This window comes from Saccopteryx leptura, chromosome 3, assembly GCF_036850995.1.
Source record: "Saccopteryx leptura isolate mSacLep1 chromosome 3, mSacLep1_pri_phased_curated, whole genome shotgun sequence".
NCBI classification, from domain to species: Eukaryota; Metazoa; Chordata; class Mammalia; order Chiroptera; family Emballonuridae; genus Saccopteryx; species Saccopteryx leptura.
In genome coordinates, this window is record NC_089505.1 from 345376286 (window position 1) to 345398436 (window position 22151).

A 22151-nucleotide genomic window follows, 5' to 3' on the forward strand; every position below is an offset into this window, starting at 1 on the left:
TTCATTTTGTAAATCAGGAAACAGCTCTCTGTTCTTTTGTTTCTATAATTCTGAATTCTTAAGTCTACTTCATACTCCTTCATCATGTAAGCCAGTAAGTATTACACAGAAACAGAAAATAGAAATACCAGGGGAACATATGCATATCTGAATTAGCATTATTCTTTCCAAGGTAATTTACATTAGGTTGGCTATTCACAGAATTCTAGTGGAGCTGCCAGAGGTGAAAAATACAATCTTTTTGTATTACCTTTAGAACCCGTGACACATAGCTTTTTTTAATATTTCTTGAGGGAAAATTTTGAGTTTTACTTTTTAAATAGCCAAAACCATTTGATAAATTAGGAGGTCAAATTAGATAATAATACAGATAAAGCAGGAGATCAAATTAGATAGCATTTTTTGGTAACATTTATTTATTTATTTATTTATTTATTTTGTATTTTTCTGAAGTTGGAAATGGGGAGGCAGTCAGACAGACTCCCGCAGGCACCCGACCGGGATCCACCCGCATACCCACCAGGGGGTGATGCTCTGCCCATCTGGGCCGTTGCTCTGTTGCAACTAGGACCATTCTAGAGCTGAGGCAGAGGCCATGGAGCCATCCTCAGTGCCCGGGCCAACATTGCTCCAATGGAGCCTTGGCTGCAGGAGGGGAAGAGAGAGACAGAGAGGAAGGAGAGGAGGGAGGGGTGGAGAAACAGATGGGCGCCTCTCCTGTGTGCCCTGGCTGGGAATTGAACTCGGGACTCCTGCACGCCGGGCCAACGCTCTACCACTGAGCCAACCAGCCAGGGCTAATGTTATTTATTTTTTAATGTTTCAGAATGTCTACTAGTCAGTTTGATTGACCTTATATTATGAATTTTGCTTTATGTCAAAGACATAAATGAACATCATTTTCAGTTTTGACTAACTTGAATATTTTTCTTAGCAGGGCAAATTTTCAGCTACACACTTTGAAGCTATACCTCCAGATCATATTAAAACTTATTTGGTTACTTATGCTTTGGAGCACTAGAATAGACCATTTTATAATCCTTACCATTTCTAGCACATCCAAGATTTATAATCTCTCATATGTTGCAGAGAACAGAGTAGGTACTCAATAAATATTTAACTTTTTAAATTTGTCAATGGGTGAATTCTGGATATCTGCCTAAAGGAGATTGATATTTCATAGATTTGGTGTCTGTATTTTATGACCCCAAATCAGGAAGTGTCTACTGACAAGATTAGTAATGACTTCAACTATGAAAAATCAAACAACGTGTTAGTAGTAGTTGCTAGGGACTTGAGAGTACTACCAAAGAACTTAATTTTTATCTAAAGAATGCCTATGAATAGTTAGAAGATACCAGGAAACTGTTGTAGGCATTTAAGTGGGGCCTGACACATTTTTAAGCCATTTTTAAGGAGGAGTAACATGGTAGTAGTTGAACAGTTATTAGTTGGCACACGTTCTGCTCAGTTTTTCAGTTACTAGTGTGACTCATGTCTGAGAACTGATTGTTTCTCTGACTGTAATTTCAGGGTTCTCCTTTAACCCATTATTCATTAGATTAATTTCACTTCATGTCATTAGATCACACTAATGAAATGATTTAGGAAGATATACAGTGAAGACTTATGTAGGCTGTTTCTTGTAGCCTGTTTAGTTAGGTAATATTTCTACAAGTCTTCTTTACCAATTTGTTTTTAGTTTTGTCTACAGGAGTTGAGAAGACAGTTCCCTGGCAGTCACAGAGTCAAGCGACTAACGGGCATGAGATTTGAAGCTATGGAAAGGTAACTGAATCTTGTAAGCCATGTGATCCCATTTTAAAATGTCAAGCATGGGCCTACCTTTCTGTTCTATGCTTATGGCATCATCATTGATTGTGTAAGATTTCTTGCTCCTGAGATTCAGAGTAATGTCAGGGTACTTTTCAGCATAAATCCTGGCCTTTACTTCTCAGTAAATAGGATTTGACATAAAATTGTAATCCACTTACCATCTCTGGTCTGATGAAATGAGATTATACTTTAGAATAAGAATTGATTTCAAAGTCCTGGATCCAAGAATTATTAGCCATTTACCAAGCAAATTACTTAACCTTAAGGTTTTTAGCCTTATTCCTCTGTAAAGCAAGAATATACCTTCTCAGGATTGTTTTGGCAATTAGTAATGATATATATGTAGGACCTTCATAGACACTAAAGGTTATTTATTATTATTACTATTTTATTGAGGTATAATTGACACATAACAATGTATTATATTAGTTTCAGGTGTACAACATAATGATGTGATATATGTATCATGAAATGATTATAGTAACTTTAGTTAACATCTGTTACCACCCATTGTCATAAATTTTTCTTGTGATGAGAACTTTTAAGATCTATTCTCTTAGGAACTTTATATGCACCACGCAGTTTTGTTAACTATAGTAACCATGCTGAACATTACAGCGCCAGGACTTACTTATGTATTTTGTAACTGAAAGTTAGTACCTTTGACCATCTTCACCCATTTCTTATGCCCAGTTGGGCAACCACCTAAGTTTTCTGTATCTATGAGTTCAGGGTCTTTTCGATTCCACATATAAGTGAAATCATACGGTACTTGTCTTTCTGTCTGACTTACTATAGTTAGCATAATCTCCTCAAGGTCCATTCAGGTTGTCATGAATGGCAGAATTTCCGTCATTTTTATTGGTGAATAATATTACATTGTATATGTGTCACAACCTCATTCATCATTTGATGGACACTTAGGTTGTTCTTTGTCTTGGCTGTTATAAATTTCATGAATGTTAGGGTGCATATATCTTTTTAAGATAGTGCTTTTATTTCCTTCAGGTACATACCCAGAAAGTGGAACTGTGAGATTAAATGGTGGTTCTGTTTTTAACTTTTTAAGGAAACTCCATATTGATTTTTCATAGTCATTATACCAACTTATATGCCATGAACAGTGAACAAGTGTTTTCTTTTCTTCACGTTCTTGCCAACACTTATGCCTTGTCTTTTTGGTACTTGCCATTCTAACAGGTGTGAGCTGATATCTCATTGATTGTGGTTCTGATTTCCATTTTTCTAATGATCAATGATGTTGAGTATCTTCTCATGAACCTGTTGACCATTTGTATGTCTTGAAAAGATATTTATCAGAGTCTCTGCCCATTTTATACTTGGATTGTTCTTTTTTTACTATTGATTTATATGAATTCTTTATATCTTTTGGATATTAACCCCTGTTTAGGTATATGATTTCTATTTTATTCTGTTCCATAGGTTGCCTCTTTATTTTGTTGATGTTTCCTTTGCTGTACAGCAGTTTTTTTGTGTGTGATATACTTTCACTTGTTTAGTTTTTCTTATGCTACCTTTGCTGTTGGTGTCAAATACAAAAAACCACCACTAAGACCAATATCAGTTTACCCCCTATGTTTTTTTCTAGGAATTTTTATGGTTTCAGGTGTTATATTCAGGTCTTTAATCCATTTTGAGTTGATTTTTGTGTATGGTGTAAGGTAGTGGTCCAGTTTCATTTACATGTGGCTGTCCAGTTTTTAACACTTTCTTAAAGAGAGTATTTTTCCTCCATTGTATACTCTTAGTGCATTTGTTGTAAATTAATTAACCATACATGTGTGGGTTTAATTCTGAAGTCTCTATTCTGTTACATTGATCTATGTGTCTCTTTATGCCAATATTGTACTGTTTTTATTACTATGACTATTACAAACTATAATATATCATAGTTTGATAATTAAGAAGAATGAGATGCCTCCAGCTTTGTCCTTTTTTCTCGAGATTGCTTTGGTTCTTTGGGGTTGTGTGCTTCCACACATAATTTGGAATTTGTTCTATTTCTGTTAAAAGTACCAATGGAACTTTTTTGAGGTTTGCACTGACTGTAAATTGCTTTGGGTAGTATCAGCATTTGTACTAACACTAGTTCTTTCAATTCATGAGCACAGAAGTCTTTTAATTTATTTGTGTCTTCAATGTTTTTATTCATCAATGTCATAGTTTTCAGTGTACACGGCTTTTTCCTCTTTGGTTAAATTTATTCTTAAATATTTTATTCTTTTTGATGAAGTTGTAACTAGGGTTGTTCTCTTGATTTCTCTTTCTGATAAATCATTATTAGTGTAATGCAGTGATTTTCAACTGGTGTGTCACAAGAATTTTTGAAACCTGCAATATCTGACTATTTAGTCAGGGGCACTGGCAAAAATATAGGTATAATTTTGATTATTCACACCAGACAAACATTGTTGTATTGACTATTGACATTTTTTGACAACCTAAAGGAAAAGAGGTCAGTGCCACTGACTAGTCAGGTATTGCATGTTTTAAAAATTCTTGTGACACACCATTTGAAAATCACTGGCTTAATGATGTCCTTGATTACAAATGTTTTTGATATTTTATAAAGTCCTGTTTATTTTCTTTTTCTTTCTTTTGCTGTTGGTGTCATATCTAGAAACCATTGTCTAATCCAAGGTCACAAAGATGATACTTAATTTTTCTTCTAAGAATTTTGTAGTTTTAGTTTATATATTTATGTCTTTGACCCATTTTGATTTAATATTTTTTATGGTATGGGGTAAGTACCTATCATCATTCTTCTTCATGTGAATATTCAATTGTCTCAGCACAATTTGTCTAGGCACCCTTGTTGCAAATCAATTAAGTGTAAATATGAGGGTTGATTTCCAGGCTTTTCATTCTATTTCATTAATCTATATAGTTTATCATATGCTACACCGTATTGATTCTACACTGTATTGTTGTTATGGCTTTGTATTAAGTTCTGAAATTGGGCATTGTGAGTCCTTGATCTTTTTTCTTTGTTTCCCCAAGATTATTTTGTCTATTCTGAGTTCTTTGAATTTACATAAGAACTTTGGAATTAGTTTATTACTTCTCACCTTTTTAGCTTGGTGGTTCAGGTTAAGACAGTTAAATTGTACTTCAATTGTAGTAGCTTTTTTAAACCAGATTTATTGATATACTTTTTCTCAAACTCTTCACTCCTGGGCTTATATGTTTGTGTGTGTGTACATTTTAATCTCTTTGGATCCTCTCTGCAAGTAAGCAAAGAGCATAGATAATTTAGGTTAGCAGAAACTAATTTTGAATCAGGACGGAGTGGATAAAATCTGAAAGGATTGCTCCTGAATCTGTGTTCTACTCGATATTACTTTTTGTTTTATTTCAAGTAGTATGAATTTCTAGATCATTCCTAAAATACATGAATAGCAAACCACATTCCACAGTTCAAGGGAAATGATTTTTAAAATTATGTTGTAAGGATTCTAGAGGTGCTAGTTTCGAAAGCATACATTTTTATATATATAATTCCTCTACCCTTTTCCAACCATACAAAATATTGATATAGTAGCAATAATTTATTTTTTAAGTATTAATTCAAGTATTCTAAGATACCCAGTAAAGTTTAATTTTTTTCTTTTTTCTTTTTTTTTTGTAGAGAGACAGAGGCTAGATAGGGACAGACAGGAGGGAAAGAGATAAGAACCATCAGTTCTTTGCTGTGGCATTTTAGTTGTTCATTGATTGCTTTCTCATATGTGCCTTGACTGGGGGACTACAGCAGAGCAAGTGACTCCTTGTTCAAGCCAGCGACCTTAGGCTCAAGCCAGCGACCATCGGGTCATGTCTGTGATTCTATGCTCAAACTAGCGACCCTGCGCTCAAGCTGGTGAGCCCACACTCAAGCCGGATGAGCCTGCACTCATACGGGCTACCTTGGGATTTCAAACCTTGGTTCTATGTGTCCCTGTCCGATGCTTTATCCACTGCATCACCACCTGGTCAGGCGAAAGTTTAATTTTTATTAAGCCTTATTCTTTGAAACTTAAATCACCATTTTATTTAGTAAAGTTTTAATGTTTTTATCTAAAGGAGTGGCTATTATACTGTATATGTTATCTTCATCAAATAGGATCACTAATCATAGATACTCAGTCATGACTGTGTAAATTAGAATCTGTGGAATTTAAAAAAATATGTAGTTGCTTGGTTTCCACTTTACTGAAATCAGTCTGTTTGGGTGTAATACAGGTTTTTCTTTAATAATCTCTGCAGATAGGCCCTGGCCGGTTGGCTCAGTGGTAGAGCATCACTCGGCTTGTGGAAGTCCAGGGTTCAGTTCCCAGCCAGGTCACACAGGAGAAGCGCCCATCTGCCTTTCCACCCTTCTCGCTCTCCTTCCTCTCTATCTCTTTCTTCCCCTCCCACAGCCAAGGCTCCATTGGAGCAAAGTAGGCCCAGGCACTGAGGATGGCTCCATGGCCTCTACCTCAGGCACTAGAATGGCTCCAGTTGCAGCGGAGCAATGCCCCAGAGGGGCCGAGCGTCACCCCCAGTGGGCATGCTGGGTGGATCCTGGTCAGGCGCATGCAGGAGTCTGTCTCTCTGCCTCCCCCCAGCTTCTCACTCGGGGGGAAAAAATCTCTGCAGATAAAAAGACAGGTAGGTATGAGAACACTATTGACTAAAGGTAAATTTTTGTGGACCTTCAATGTATTAGGATTCTCTAGAGATAAAGAATCAAGTATATTTGATAAAGAATCAAATATAAAAAATCAAATATATATATATACACACACATACCTGTGCACACACATACTGACATATATGTACATATGCACACACACACAGACCATATATTATATATATATATATATATATATATATATATATTCACACACACAAATGAAAATGAATATTTATTGTGAGGAATTGGCTTACAATTTTAGAGGCTTTGAAGTTCCAGGATCTGCTGTCTGCAAGCTAGAGACACAGTTAAGCTTGTGCTGTAATTCAGTCTGAGTCCCAGTCTGCAGACTGAGAACTAAGGGAGCCAGTGGTATACATCTCAGTCTGAGGATAGGGGAAGATGAGATGAGAAGTCCCAGCTCAGAAGTGAGGCAGTAAAATGGGTTGACTTCTTCCTTTCTCCACTTTTGTTCTAATCAGGCCCTCAGGTGATCAGATGGTGCCCACCCACGTTGGACAGACAATCTGCTTTTACTGAGTTATGGATTCAAATGCTAACCTCATCCTGAAACACCTTCAGACATGCCCAGAAATAAGGTTTAATCTGGGTACGCAGCGGCCAGTCAAGTTGACACACAACACTCACTTTTTACATAAATTATTTTTTCTTTTCTTTTTTTTCTTTTTCTTTTTGTTTTACATAAATGATTTTTTAAATTATGGTATAGTTTAACTTAAATATGTTCAAATACAAACTAGGTATTAGTGTTTTATGTGTATAGTTTTTGTACAACTATAAAAACAACATATGGGCCTGACCTGTGGTGGCGCAGTGGATAAAACATTGACCTGGAATGCTGAGGTCGCCGGTTCGAGGCCCTGGGCTTGCCTGGTCAAGGCACATACATACAGGAAGCGACTATGAGTTGATGCTTCTTACTCCTCTAACCCACCTCTCTTCCTCCCTCTCTCTCCTCTAAAAATGAATAAATTAAAATCTTTAAAAACAAACAAACAAACAAAAAAACATATGGCTCACTCTTCAACCACGAGCTCTGTATATGTTTCTAGACTCCTCCGCCCACCCTGCCCGCCCCCTACCCTCTCATCCTACCCAACCTTTCTTCCGACCCTCCCTGTCTCAGGGGAGAATCATCTGGACCCTTGCCCTCCTCTCCTCGGTTCCTGTCCTCCCAGTAGCCCCTCCCTCAGTCCCTCCTGTCTTCTCTGCCCCTAGAGCTCCTGCCAGGCTGCTGCAGGAGTGAGTGACACACACTGCGCACGGCAATATCTCGCTGTGGGCAGGGCACTCCATGCTGTGACTGTCCTTCATTTGTCCTGGACCTTCTCCCTCCCCAGTCTCTTCACCAGCCGTGCTGTCTTCCCCCTCCCGAGACCTGTCCTCCCCACCCTTAGCTGATGCGTTTACCTCCTGCCTCATAGAGAAAGGAGCTGACATCACAGGTCAGCTTCTCACCCCCTCCTGTGTCACGGATTTCCCAGGCTCGCCAACCCTCCCGCCAACCCTCCCGTTCCCTAAGACACACTGCATTGCAGGTCAGGCAGGCCTGGGGAGAGGAAAGGGAGGCGCTTATAAGGGGCACAAGAAAATACATTAATCAAAATAGATCATATTTAAATGCAAAGCTCTTTTTCAAAATCAAAATTAATGCAAAAAACAAACTGTATGGTTTCGTATCTTTCTTCATGTCATTTTTTAATATCTTTCCAGAGGTATTATATTTGGAAAAGATTCCCAGGTGATTCTCATTTACTGTCCTGTGAGAATTCTGCTCTGTAGCATTAATTTTGCTCTTCTTTGTATACTTTTTTCGTATTATTATTTAATTATTTTATCTTGTTTCCTCATTCAGTTGTAGATTCTCTTATGAGGCTAGCATACCTGTCACGTTATGTATTTGATATCCAAACTAACTTTTTTATTTGAAGTACTGCTGAGTCTTGATTGACTCAGTGTGGAAGGATGTGGTTTGCCCTTTACATGGTATGTACACATTTATAAATTGTCTCATTTTATTATTTATTTTAGTGTCTGCTATAGTTGAAGTACTCTTACCTATTGGTGTGATCATAATTACAAACACAGGCTTGGGTATTAAAATTTGGGGGCTAGTGTATAGTCAAAAGATGGGTTACATGATGATATTGAGTATTCTTATCTGTCATTAAGAGATAACTTTAAAGGAATATCATTAAGAGAAACATATAAAATGAAAAATGTCTTGTAGGCAACTTTGAAGAGATCCTAAGACTATATCTGTTATTCCTGGTTTTAGCAACACTGCGGTAAAAGTTTTTAAACATTGTTCTAAATATCTGTATTCATAAGTGGAGAAACTGATTGGAAGGGAGTTGGGGGTTGTGCATATTGTTAGAAGGAATTTCAGAATTACTCAGCTATTTCCTTGCATCCCAGTCAAGATTATTATATATAAGATATATAGTTAAGTTCTTTTTTTAATCTTTTTTTTAAAGATTTTATTTATTGATTTTAGACTTAGGAGAGAGAGAAAGATGGTGGGTGGTGGGGGTTGGGGACACGGGGGAAGCATCAACTTGTAGTTGCTTCTTGAACTGCCTCGACTGGGCAAACTGAGGGCTTCCAAGTGGCACCTTCAGAATTCCAGGTTGTCGTTTATCCACTGCACTATCACAGGTCAGGCTATAGTTAAGTTCTTTACGTGATTTCTAATGTATCCCTACTTTGGTTTTCTATAATGTTAATTTTGGCTTCTTAGTTAATGTGCTGTCATATTTGATTACCTTTTTTTGATAAATTTGCTGTTTCCCTTGAGTTGTAACCCAGCAAAGAGTATTATTGTATGCGTACTTAATAGGCGCTTAATGAGCTGAATCAGCTCAACTAAGAAAAGCTATTATAAATGTTCATTAAAGGAGAATTAATACATAGATCATTTCTTTGTAAATGTATTTGTTAAAATGAAACTTTTTCTTACGTTTTATTGGCTGTGATTCCTAGATATAACTAGACCACAGAGGTATCTCTTTGTGAGGCTAGTTTTTTATCTTTGTATTTAGGCCAAATTGAATCTGTGTGTTTTTGAAGTAAGTTTTTCTATATATATTTTATGTTACCTTTTTTTCTATAAAAAATAAAAATGACACTGTTAACAAACTTTTCCTGTTATATGAATATCGGAAGTCCTTTGGATAGCAATTGTAAATACATTCAAAGTGCTGGCAGTTTAATCGTTTTTCATATTTACTATTTGACACTAAATTTTAAGGTCATGATTTATTTGCTTTTCCTTTTTAAATAGATATGATGATGCAGTACAGCTATATGATCGAATTCTACATGAAGATCCAACTAACACTGTAAGTTAGCTGATTATTTTGAAGATCACCTAGTTTATTTCAAAAGGCAAATTTAATTCATTTTGGAAATAATGGAAAAATATGTCGAACCATGTTGTTTTATCTTTGTATTTTAAATAGTTCATGATGAACCATTTTAAAAACATAGGTTTAAAAATCTTTAGAAAAATTTGACTTAATGAGCAGCTTTCTTAGTAGAAAGAAACTATATAGTTGAAATTTAGGAAGAAATAATTTTATGTGCTTGCATAAAAGCCCAGCAGAGCTCAGTGTTTTTGTAATATTTTGTTGAAGTTTATAAAATAGTTATGTCTATGAAAAATGAAAGAAGTCATCTCAATCTCAGTAATTAGTATATGGAATTAATAAAGGTGTTTTGTTTTGGATTTCATTTTTCTGCCTTATACTTGCATAAGAGTGAATATATCATTTATAAATATATTGAAAGAAAGAAACATAAATATAATTTATTCTGATTTTGAACAAATTTTGTATCACTTTATTGGACAGAATATTTTTTCCAGATATCATTTTTTTAAAAATACTCCAGTGAAAAATAATTACTTTACTGTTGAGAACATTTTATTGATAGTTTACTATTGATATAATGGCTTCCCTCAGATTTACCTTTTATTAAATTAAAAATTAAAGAGAGACTTTAGATAGCATATCAGGCATTTTAAATGTTTTATGTTATGTCCATGCATACATATACTTGCTAAAAGAAAAATCTTCTTAGAATTTTTAAACAAAAACCAGTTTGAATTTAGATTGTCCTTTTATAAAAGAAAAAATTCTTATATTAACACATAATGCAAAGACATGGTTTTCTCTTAGCAGTATTTCATTAAAAATGCATATTTAAAAATGTTATAATATATAATTATAGATTATAAGATGCAGAAATGTTTAATAATTAACTATCAGTAATTCGATTCATTTTAAATAAATTATTTATGCTATGTTGGGAAATGATTTAATATTGAAGTGTACAATTTCTAGATAGCATTAACCAGGCATTCATCAGTCATAAATCTCTGATCTCTGCTTGCCCCTTTTGATTCTGTATAGTAGTAGTTTCGTATATTGCTTAAAAGATAGAGTTTTTTTCAGATATAATTGATGAGTAACATTATGTAAGTTTAAGGTACACATGTGGTGATTTGACACAGTATATATTTTGAAATGTTTTGTATTTTTATGTTTTTAATATTATTCCACTCCAGGGAAACTTTCCAGATTTTATTTTTTGGTAGATATTTGAATGGCAAGGATTTATTATTTTGTGAAGATTCTTTCTTAACTATCCTAGTAGCTTGCCATCTGTCTTAGTAAAATAATTTTTTATAGCCTGACCTGTGGTGGCACAGTGGATAAAGTGTCAACCTGGAATGCTAAGGTCCCCGGTTCAAAACCTTGGGCCTGCAGGGTCAAGGCACATACAGGAAGCAACTACTACGAGTTGATGCTTTCTTTTTTTTTTTTGTATTTTTCTGAAGTGAGAAGCGAGGGAGCAGCAGACATACAGACTTCTTCATGCGCCAACCAGGATCCACCTGGCATGCCCACTAGGGGGTGATGCTCTGCCCATCTGGGGCATTGCTCCATTGCAATTGGAGCCATTCTAGCACCTGAGGCAGAGACCATGGAGCCATCCTCAGCACCCAGGCCAACTTTGCTCCAGTGGAGCCTTGGCTGCGGGAGGGGAAGAGAGAGATAGAGAGGAAGGAGAGGGGGAGGGGTGGAGAAGCAGATGGATGATATTTCTCCTGTGTGCCCTGGCTGGGAATCGAACCCGGACTTCCACACGCTGGGCCGATGCTTTACCGCTGAGCCAACTGGCCAGGACCACGAGTTGATGCTTTCTGTACCTTCCCCTCTTTCTCTCTCTCTCTCCTTTCTCTCAAGTCAGTAATAAAGAAATAAAAATTCTTTTTACAAAACACTGGTCTTGTTTTTTTTTTTTTTAAGATTTTGTAATGTAATTATTTCAAATATAAGAAAGACTACCACAGTTTTGAAGGTATTTTTTTACCCAACCATACAGGTTAGGGCAAAAGTAGTTGTAATACTAATAAATAATGCAATAATTAATAAATAATATTAGAATAATCTGTTTCATATATTCACAACTGCAAACCCACCCTATATATTGAAAAAATGAAATCAGATGTCTGAGAAAAGTATGAGTTTCATATATTTTTCTCGTACTAAGTTAAAAATTAATAGCTTGTAATTTATTTTCTTAGAATTAAAAGTCAAACATTTTACTTTGGTCAGTTTAAGTTGATCATATTTTTAATAAACTTTTTAAGATCTAAAATAATATATAGCTACACATTGTTTTGTCCTTGTGGTGCTTTCTGTGTTTTACGACTTTAAGACTGGCCAAAAGGGAAATCCACATGGCACCCCTTGTAGACTACATATGAAGTGGTAGTAACTAAATCCCTCAGTTGTTAGGTAAACGTTTAAGAGCAAGGTGGCTAAATTCAGCTCTGGTAAATGTATTTTGCTTTTTTTTTTTTTTTTTTTTTTTTTTTGTATTTTTCTGAAGCTGGAAACTGGGAGAGACAGTCAGACTCCCGCATGCGCCTGACCGGGATCCACCCGGCACGCCCACCAGGGGCGAAGCTCTGCTCACCAGGGGGCGATGCTCTGCCCCTGTGGGGCTACCAGAGCCACTCTAGTGCCTGGGGCAGAGGCCAAGGAGCCATCCCCAGCGCCCGGGCCGTCTTTGCTCCAATGGAGCCTTGGCTGCGGGAGGGGAAGAGAGAGACAGAGAGGAAGGAGGGGGTGGGGGTGGAGAAGCAAATGGGCGCTTCTCCTATGTGCCCTGGCCGGGAATCGAACCTGGGTCCCCCGCACGCCAGGCCGACGCTCTACCGCTGAGCCAACCGGCCAGGGCCTGTATTTTGCTTTTATAAAATATACTGCTCACAAAATTTAGGGGATATTTTATCGTTTCATCTTCATTTTGAAATATCCCCTAGTTTTTGTGAGCATTATATTTGTCTAATATCCCCTGTTTTTCTCTCCTGCTGTAAATGTTAATTGAGTATGTTTCATGAGCCCCCATAGGGTGGTGTTACTAAGATTAAAGACACTGTTTCTATTAACTGCAAAAGTACTGAGGTAGACATTGAGGGAGGTAAAACCATATAAGGCCTAGAACTTATAAAATATAGTAGGGAAAGACTTTACTTATATTAAATAGTTGAATAATTATTTAGAAGACATCACAGTTTTCTTTTCCAAAGCAACCCTGTTATCTCAGAGGAGAAAGTCCGGTTTTGTTTTCATCTATAGTTAAAATTGAAGCTCTTACACTGTAGTTTTTGCACTAAGTGATTATATGGTTCTTTTACTGGTGTTTTGCATCTATGTTCCTATATGTCCAGTATAGAAATGAGGCTGTTCATTCAAGCTTTCAAGAGCTCTCCATCCTTTCATCTGCATTCATTATTATTTAAGAAACATTTGTTGAGTGCTTGCATTGTCCTTTGTGTTGGGAATAGAAGGATGAATTAGACCAGGGGTCCCCAAACTATGGCCGCGCGGGCCGCATGCGGCCCCCTGAGGCCATTTATCCGGCCCCCGCCGCACTTCTGGAAGGGGCACCTCTTTCATTGGTGGTCAGTGAGAGGAGCACATTGACCATCTCATTAGCCAAAAGCAGGCCCATAGTTCCCATTGAAATACTGGTCAGTTTGTTGATTTAAATTTACTTGTTATTTATTTTAAATAATTGTATTTGTTCCCATTTTGGTTTTTTTTTACTTTAAAATAAGATATGTGCAGTGTGCATAGGGATTTGTTCATAGTTTTTTTTTATAGTCTGGCCCTCCAAAGGTCTGAGGGACAGTGAACTGGCCCCCTGTGTAAAAAGTTTAGGGACCCCTGAATTAGACACCATCCTTGTCTTTACTTTTAGGGAGGTAGCATGATATAATGAATGGATTTATGGACTTTGAAATAGTAAATCCTGATTGTTTGAAGACTTGCTGCATGATTTTCGAGCCTTGTAGTCCTTGAAATATGTGTGGCTTGAAACAAAGCTATAGTATCTCATGAGTGACATGAGTAAGTTTTAACATTATTAAAGCATAAGGGCTACTTAGGAAAGAAAGAATAAAGTGATTGGAATGGAAATTAAAAAATTTTTCCTTTGTGAGAATGCTGAAGAGTGGAATACCTTTCCCCCATCTATTAAAAAGTTTTGAAATATTCTTTTGAAAAAGTAATTCCCCCATGTTAAAAATTAGAAACAATGCAAAACATTGTATAGTGAAAACTGGTAAGTCTTCCCTTCCATTCTTGATCTCAAGTCTTCTTTCACTTATTTAAAATTGTTCATAATTTCTTATGCATTTTTCCAGAGTTTTTTTTTCTTCTCATACACGTACTAATATGCATGTACATGTGTATATCCCTTTGGACAGGGAGAATTGTTAAAAATGCAAATGGTGACATACTTCATCTAGCAGTATATTTTAAAGATCATGCCGTGTCAGCACAACTTTTACATCATCCTTTGAGTCGCTGCATAGTATTACATTGCATTGATGTGTAGTCTCTTGATGAAAAACAGTTTAAGTCCCCTTTGGTGATCCCTTAGGTTGATTCTGATCTTCCTCCCAGAAGTAGTGTTGCAGTAGTTGTCATTTGTAGGGTATGTTCCTAGAATGAAATAGCTGAGTCAGCAGGTTCCATACCTTTTAAGTTTTCATAGATGTTACCGAATTTCCCACCACAAAGGTTATTTTAGTTGCCTACACTTTTCTGTTGTATATGAAAGTACTGCTTTCCCTGTATCCTCCCACATAGAGTATTTTTGTTTTTAATCTTTGCTGGTTTGATTGGTTAAAATGTTGTCTTGTTATAATTTGCATTGTGAATGATGTTGAATGTCTTTTAATATGGTTAAAAAGACATTTACTTTTTTTCTGAACTGTCTCCTTTAACACCTGTTTCAAATGAAAAAATGTTTTTCTGTTCTGGTTGAAGAGAGGGCATGGTTCTGGGGTTCTGTCTGGTTAGCCTCCCCTTCTGCCTCACTCATTTATGTCTGAGGAACAATGTTTTAGTCCTGCCAGGTAGCTCAGTTGGTTAGCGGTTCGTCCTGAAGCTCTGAGGTTGCTGGTTAATTCCCAGTCAGGGCACACACACAAACAGCTTGATGTTCCTGTCTCTCTCTTTCTCTCTCACTGAAATCAATAAAATGAAAACATTTTTAAAAAGTAACAATAGTTTATACCTCTGAGTTGGTTTATTGTATAGAGTAACTAGAGATGCAACAAGAAGGTCTACGTTTGTGAACAACCTGGTATATTACACTTCAGAATTTTACTTTTTATTATTAGAAAATGGAAAATGTGAAGTCAAATTTTGATTAGGGAAATAAATGCCCGCAGGTAGTTTTAGATAGAGCTTTGTCAGTTATGTAGGAGATGGTTTGAAGAAGGTGAAGTAAGTAATTTGGAGGTTGTTCTGTCTCAGACCAGAGGCTTTAGGGATCCAAACCTAGGACAAGTGGAACTGGAGGGGATGGGAATGGATGAAGTATATTTTCTAATAAAAGTATACACATAATTAAAGTTAGATGTGAATGTTATTTTAGAAGAGTAACTCTCAAGTGAAAATTTTTCTCACCTGCCTGTCAAAGTTGAATATTGAACTGGGCTCACTGTGAGCTTTTTTCCCTTAGATTACCCAAATAGCAGTCAGTTTTTTGTTTGCTTGCTTTTAAAATAACGGTAGAGTTTTTATCCTTTGAAAGCTCCTTGAGAGAAAAAATTATGTTCATTGCATGGAACAATGCCTGTAGCACATGGTAGGCCTTCAATGAATACCTATTGAATGAATGCCTTTCAAAAAGAAAATATAATTATTATCTCTTTAGATGAATTTTATTTTTCAGAAAGGTGAGGTTTTTGCTTTGAATTGTGAAGTCTGTTTTGCTATATCGAATATTTAAAATCTTGTTTTTGGAATTGGATGTAATTACCTTTATGTCAAGGACGAAGATGCTTTTAGAATGCCACATTTCCCAGGGTTATGGGCATTATTAGTCTAAGGAGAACCCGAAATCTGCTTTCCCTCTGTTGGCCTTTGGGTTCCAACATCTGGAGCAGCAGGAGTTCTAGACTGTATTTTGCTGGTAGGCCTTAATCCTTTAATCCTTTTTTTTTCTTCTTGTGGGGAAGTCAGAGTCAGAGAGAGGGACAGATAGGGACAGACAGACAGGAAGGGAGGGAGATGAGAAACATCAATTCTTCGTTGCAGTTCCTTAGTTGTTCATTGATTGATTTGTCATATGTGCCTTGATGGGGGTGGGGGGCTACAGCAGACTGAGTGACCCCTTGCTTGAGCCAGTAACCTTGGGCTCAAGCTGGCGAGCCTTGCTCAAACCAGATGAGCCTGTGCTCAAGCTGGCGACCTCGGGGTCTCGAACCTGGGTCCTCCACATTCCAGTCTGTCGCTCTATCCACTGCACCACTGCCTGGTCAGGCTCCTTTTTTTTTTAATTTTTTTTTTTTAACAGAGACAGAGTGAGTCAGAGAGAGGGACAGATAAGGACAGACAGACAGGAATGGAGAGAGATGAGAAGCATCCATCATAAGTTTTTCGTTGCGACACCTTAGTTGTTCATTGATTGCTTTCTCATATGTGCCTTGACCGTGGAGACCAAGTAACCCCTTGCTCGAGCCAGCAAGGTCCAAGCTGGTGAGCTTTACTCAAACCAGATGAGCCCGTACTCAAGCTAGTGAGCTCGGGGTCTCGAACCTGGGTCCTCCGCATCCCAGTCCGACGCTCTATCCACTGCGCCACGGCCTAGTCAGGCTGGTCAGGCTCCTTTAATCCTTTTTAAGCTAGTGTCTCTGCTAAAGTGACCTATTTTTTTAAGATGTGACTTGCTTTTCAGGAAAAAATTGCTAGTTAGCCCCCTTGTATATAATGTTACATAATGTTATATAAGGCAAGTAGCAGTTTTGATTAAGATTTATTCATGGCCATAAAAACTTTTTGAAGTTTTATATTTTTATAATAAAAATTCTAACTCCATTGTTAAAATCACTTAAAAATGTGTAACATTTTTCTTTTTCTTTTTTTTTTCTGAAGCTGGAAACAGGGAGAGACAGTCAGACAGACTCCCGCATGCACCCGACCGGGATCCACCCGGCACGCCCACCAGGGGCTAAGCTCTGCCCACCAGGGGCGACGCTCTGCCCCTCCAGGGGGGGGGGTCGCTCTGCCGCGACCAGAGCCACTCTAGTGCCTGGGGCAGAGGCCAAGGAGCCATCCCCAGCGCCCGGGCCATCTTTGCTCCAATGGAGCCTTGGCTGCGGGAGGGGAAGAGAGAGACAGAGAGGAAGGAGGGGGTGTGGGGTGGAGAAGCAAATGTGTGCTTCTCCTGTGTGCCCTGGCCGGGAATCGAACCCGGGTTCCCCGCACGCCAGGCCGATGCTCTACCGCTGAGCCAGGGCACATTTTTCATTTTTAAGATGTAAACTGACTTTTGCAAAGATAGATTCAAACTAGAAGTTTAGAAAAATTCAGAACAGGGACATATTTTACAAGAAAAAAATAGTGTAACAAAGAAATACAGTTGAAAATTGGTGTTTAAAACTCTACTTAGCCCTGGCCGGTTGGCTCAGCGGTAGAGCGTCGGCCTAGCGTGCGGAGGACCCGGGTTCGATTCCCGGCCAGGGCACACAGGAGAAGCGCCCATTTGCTTCTCCACCCCTCCGCCGCGCTTTCCCTCTCTGTCTCTCTCTTCCCCTCCCGCAGCCAAGGCTCCATTGGAGCAAAGATGGCCCGGACGCTGGGGATGGCTCTGTGGCCTGTGCCTCAGGCGCTAGAGTGGCTCTGGTCGCAACATGGCGATGCCCAGGATGGGCAGAGCATCGCCCCCTGGTGGGCAGAGCGTCTCCCCTGGTGGGCGTGCCGGGTGGATCCTGGTCGGGCGCATGCGGGAGTCTGTCTGACTGTCTCTCCCTGTTTCCAGCTTCAGAAAAATGAAAAAAAAAAAAAAACCTCTACTTAACATTTAGTCGAATTAATGCTATTTTTAAATCGTTTGCCATGTAAATGATGTAGAAGTGACTGCACATACTTGGTATTGAAAAGTTTAGACATTTGTAATACACCTGAGAAACAGTTACCACAATCAAGAGAGTGAACAAAACTGTCATTCCTTTGCCTCTTTTCATTTTGTTTCCTATAAATATTATTGAGCTTTCTGCCTGACTTGTGGTGGCGCAGTGGATAAAGCGTCAACCTGGAAATGCTGAGGTCGCCGGTTCGAAACCCTGGGCTTGCCTGGTCAAGGCACATATAGGAGTTGATGCTTCCAGCTCCTCCCCCCTTCTCTCTCTCTATCTCTCCTCTCTCTCTTTCTGTCTCTTTCTCTCCTCTCTAAATGAATAAATAAAAATAAATTTAAAAAAGTATTATTGAGCTTTCTTGTGGGATACAGTTAAGTTACTTGCCAACAGTTTGATCCTTTGGTGCCTTCGCTAGACTGTAACAAATCAGTGTTTATACTAGGGCTAATCCCCATTGCATCCTCTGGGTACTCTCTTTAGTACCCCAGGAATCATAGCACTTTCCAATTTGACTGTTAGAAAAGGGCACTGTATCCAGCCTGTGTGAGCTCTGAGCACTTTTCCTCCTAAACTTTTCTACTGGTTCTTTCTTTAGCTTGGGTAGTTTCCCCATTTCCCCATACACATGCACTGATCAGTACAAAACTGAGTACTCCTCAAGGGGAACCTCCAGAGTCCTTATTCTGTATTTTCCCTCCATTGCTCTGTCCTATGAACGCCAGCTTCTTACCTTTCCAGACGCTCAGCTTTTCTCCTGAACTTGTCTGTTGGGCTCAACCTAGTTTTCTCTTCTCTCTGCACAGCACCCTTGAAACTCTCAAGGCAGCAAGCCACGACCATAAAAAGAGGACTCACCTCATTTGTTTCCTGCCTCTCAGGAGTCTATCTTGTCCTACCTGTTACCGTGGAGTTTAAAAATGGTTGTTTTTTATATTTAGTCCAGCTCTTAGGTTGTTTTAGGCAAGAGGGTAAATCTGGTCCCTGTTCATCTCTACCAGAAATGGAATTCCCGTTTAATGTTCATTTAAATGATCATGCTAAATAGAGATTGGTTCTTGTGTCAGAACATGGAATTATTTTTCTCAAAACCTGGAAAGGACTGGGTAGTATGTGACTTAATATATTATTATTGCCTGTGTGGTAGTAATTGCCATGTAGGTGTTTTTTAAGCTGCCATGGAGTTTCATTAGAAGTCTGACTTTAATTATGACTTAGAAGTTTGTTTTGATCTTCCGAATCTTAGTAGACGTACTGCTGAAGGCCAGGTTTTCCATGACTAAGCACTGTGCTACTCAGATAGTAGAAACATTGGGGCATGTTTCCCCGTTTGAATATTAGAATCTTGTATTTAAAATCTTTTCTTATACTTCAGTGAAGTGTTTGTTAAATGGAAAACATTTTTTAAAATAGGCTATTGCAAATTTAATACTGAGTTTGTTTTTCATTAAAAATTATGACATTCTATCTACAGATATACATAATTCAAAATAATAGAAACAAATTATTTAATTTGCAATATTTCAGTTTTTTTTCAATAAGTTTTATAGGAGGATCTAAGATGGGAATCAAATTTTAGATCCTACTTTTAGTGTTACCTCTTGATGCATTTAAGTTTAAATTTCTATTTTCCATCATTTATAAAAGAATTGTTTTTAAAAAGGCATTTAAAGTATTAAGTTTCTTTGAACCCTGATGGCAGTACTATATAAACTGTATTCTGCAGAATGCTGCTGACCTAAACTTATTGTTGTGTGTTCAGCATTAGAGGAATGGTTCTGTTGTCAAATCATTGAGAAAATGAGGTAAACAACATTAGGTGTTTTAGTACACCCTTCTTCACAAAACTTATATTGTGCATAATAGTGACCACTGCAGTGTTTATACCCTACTCTTACTATGATTATAGAAGTATCGTTGCTATTCATGTTTATACTTTGATTTTTTTGTCTGAGTTTTGATACTTAAATGCATATTTTTAACAAGTTTCTCTGTCTCATCTCAGCTAGTGCAAGTCCTGTACGGTTTGGGGCAAGACATCAATATCAAACTAACCAAGCCTGTGCCTTAAAGATTTCATAGGGAGAGCTTTTGGCAAGGCTTAAAACACAAATATTAAACACACAGGCAAAAAGAAGGAAGATAGAATTCATTTAATACCATTATATTCTGAATATTATGTAGTTGCTTTATATTGATACCTAGAAGATTGGTGGTGTTACTGAGGCTTGTGGGCGTTAAATATTTTGCCCTTGGTTAGAGAGCTGGTAAGTGATCATACTTGGAATTCAGGGTTTCTTTTGAAACCCAGACCCTGTTCTCTACCATATTGTCTTTAGAAGAAGTCGTGTCATGAAAAATGAAAGGAATAAACAATTAAATATGTTTCTAATGATGTTGGTGAAATTAGTTGTTATATGTCCAGAAGATAACCGTTTTATAATTACATGTTAATTTATTTCCCACTTGTTTTTAGAAAGACTTCGAATAAGGTTTTCATTTGAAATCTAATATTTTTCCTAAAGACTTTAGAATTGAGTTACTTTTGGAACTTTTATTCTACTTTCCTTATGAATTCTTGAGACTTTCTAAATTTTACATATATTATGGTACTTTCATTGTTTTACATAGTGAAATTATTTGAAAAATATCTTGCTCCAGTCTTCCTCCCAATAAGCAGTGTCCTCAACACAATTTTCTCTTTGTTTTTTTAATGTCTACTGGCCCTATTTTAGTATAGGTATCCCATCTGGGACCCTCTTTGCTTTGACCTCCACCTCTTCCACTCTGCTACAGCCTGTGTTACGATCTATTCCATGTTGCCACACTTCCCTTGATATCTTTATTTTTTTAAATTTGATGTATCTTTCTCATATTTTCATTATTTTGGCATATTTGATGAATTTATAAATGTCATTGATTTTTACATTTATTTAAAAAAATTTAAATGCAAGTTTAAATGTTTTGTTAATTTTAAAATATGTCTTATAGGACCTATATTAATCATTTGAACAACTCCTAGGCAGATTGTTGTCTTAAAATTGTGGAAAAAGTTGTCAGAAACCATATTTGTATGATGACATTCAAGTGGCCATGGTGAGATTTATTTTCTAATCTCCACTATCCCTCTGTCTCTTAAGATACAGATCTTATGAATGAGACGAGAGTAAAGGATTTTAGGCTGGATAAAGATTAGGATTCCCTGCTGGCTTGTAATTATCAGAATCTGGATGGTTATTTATTTGAATGAAATGATGCATACATTGTGTACATCAAAAGTAAAGCGTATGTGATTGTTAGAGGAATGTTTGAATTCCCTGGTGGGATGTCATGGGGTATGTTTATAAACTCCCACTAAGCAGAAGTTCTACAATGGAGTTTCACTGGCATTGAGATAATAATTTGCACAGTCAAATTACCTTCTTTACAAAAACCCAGAGAATCATGAGTGCCTAATCCTTTATTAATGTCAACCCATAGGCTGCAAGAAAGCGTAAGATTGCCATTCGAAAAGCCCAGGGAAAAAATGTGGAGGCCATTCGGGAACTGAATGAATATCTGGAACAGTGAGTGTCTTACAAGAGGATTGTGTTTTGTTATTCCGATAAATCTTTTTTAATTAAAATGGAATTTGCATTTGATTTTCCTTTTTGCCTCCATGCTGTTTATTTACCACATTTCTACACACTTACTTTTTTTCCCTTTATCTCTCACCAGATTTGTTGGAGACCAAGAAGCCTGGCATGAACTTGCAGAACTTTATATCAATGAACATGAGTAAGTTGTTAAGCACATATAAAACTTTGTTAGGAGCACAGTTTTCATCACTAGTGTAAGTTGAGAAGGTTTAGTGGTTTCCGAAGGATTGGCAAAAAGGTGAGAAGGTATGAGTCGTGTCATTTTAAATGAACAAAATAATTAAATGAAAAAAATAACATATCAACGATGTGTTTGGTTATAATATGTCAATTGCTTTAATAGGTCGTGTATGTTTTACTAAATTATTTTTGTTTGGGAAATAAGTTTTGGTTTTTTTTCAAATACATAAGGCATTTTTTGGAATTAGAAAGGCCAGTATTTGCTGAGCTAAGGTTATTTTTAGTGAATCAAAATTGTGAATTTTTAGATTTTAAATTGTTCTTTTAATACAAAGAGTATTATACTCCCTGC

General features: G+C 37.2%; 1 protein-coding gene across 2 annotated transcripts in view; it reads left to right on the forward strand.

The window, feature by feature from the left end:
- Window positions 1-22151, forward strand: part of EMC2 (ER membrane protein complex subunit 2) — a 58815-nt gene that overhangs the window by 17090 nt on the left and 19574 nt on the right. For both annotated transcript variants that reach the window (XM_066379355.1, XM_066379354.1), the window contains exons 4-7: window positions 1703-1788; window positions 9819-9876; window positions 21462-21547; window positions 21699-21758. In XM_066379355.1, the coding sequence (XP_066235452.1) occupies window positions 1703-1788; window positions 9819-9876; window positions 21462-21547; window positions 21699-21758 (290 nt within the window). The remainder of the gene's footprint in view (window positions 1-1702; window positions 1789-9818; window positions 9877-21461; window positions 21548-21698; window positions 21759-22151) is intronic.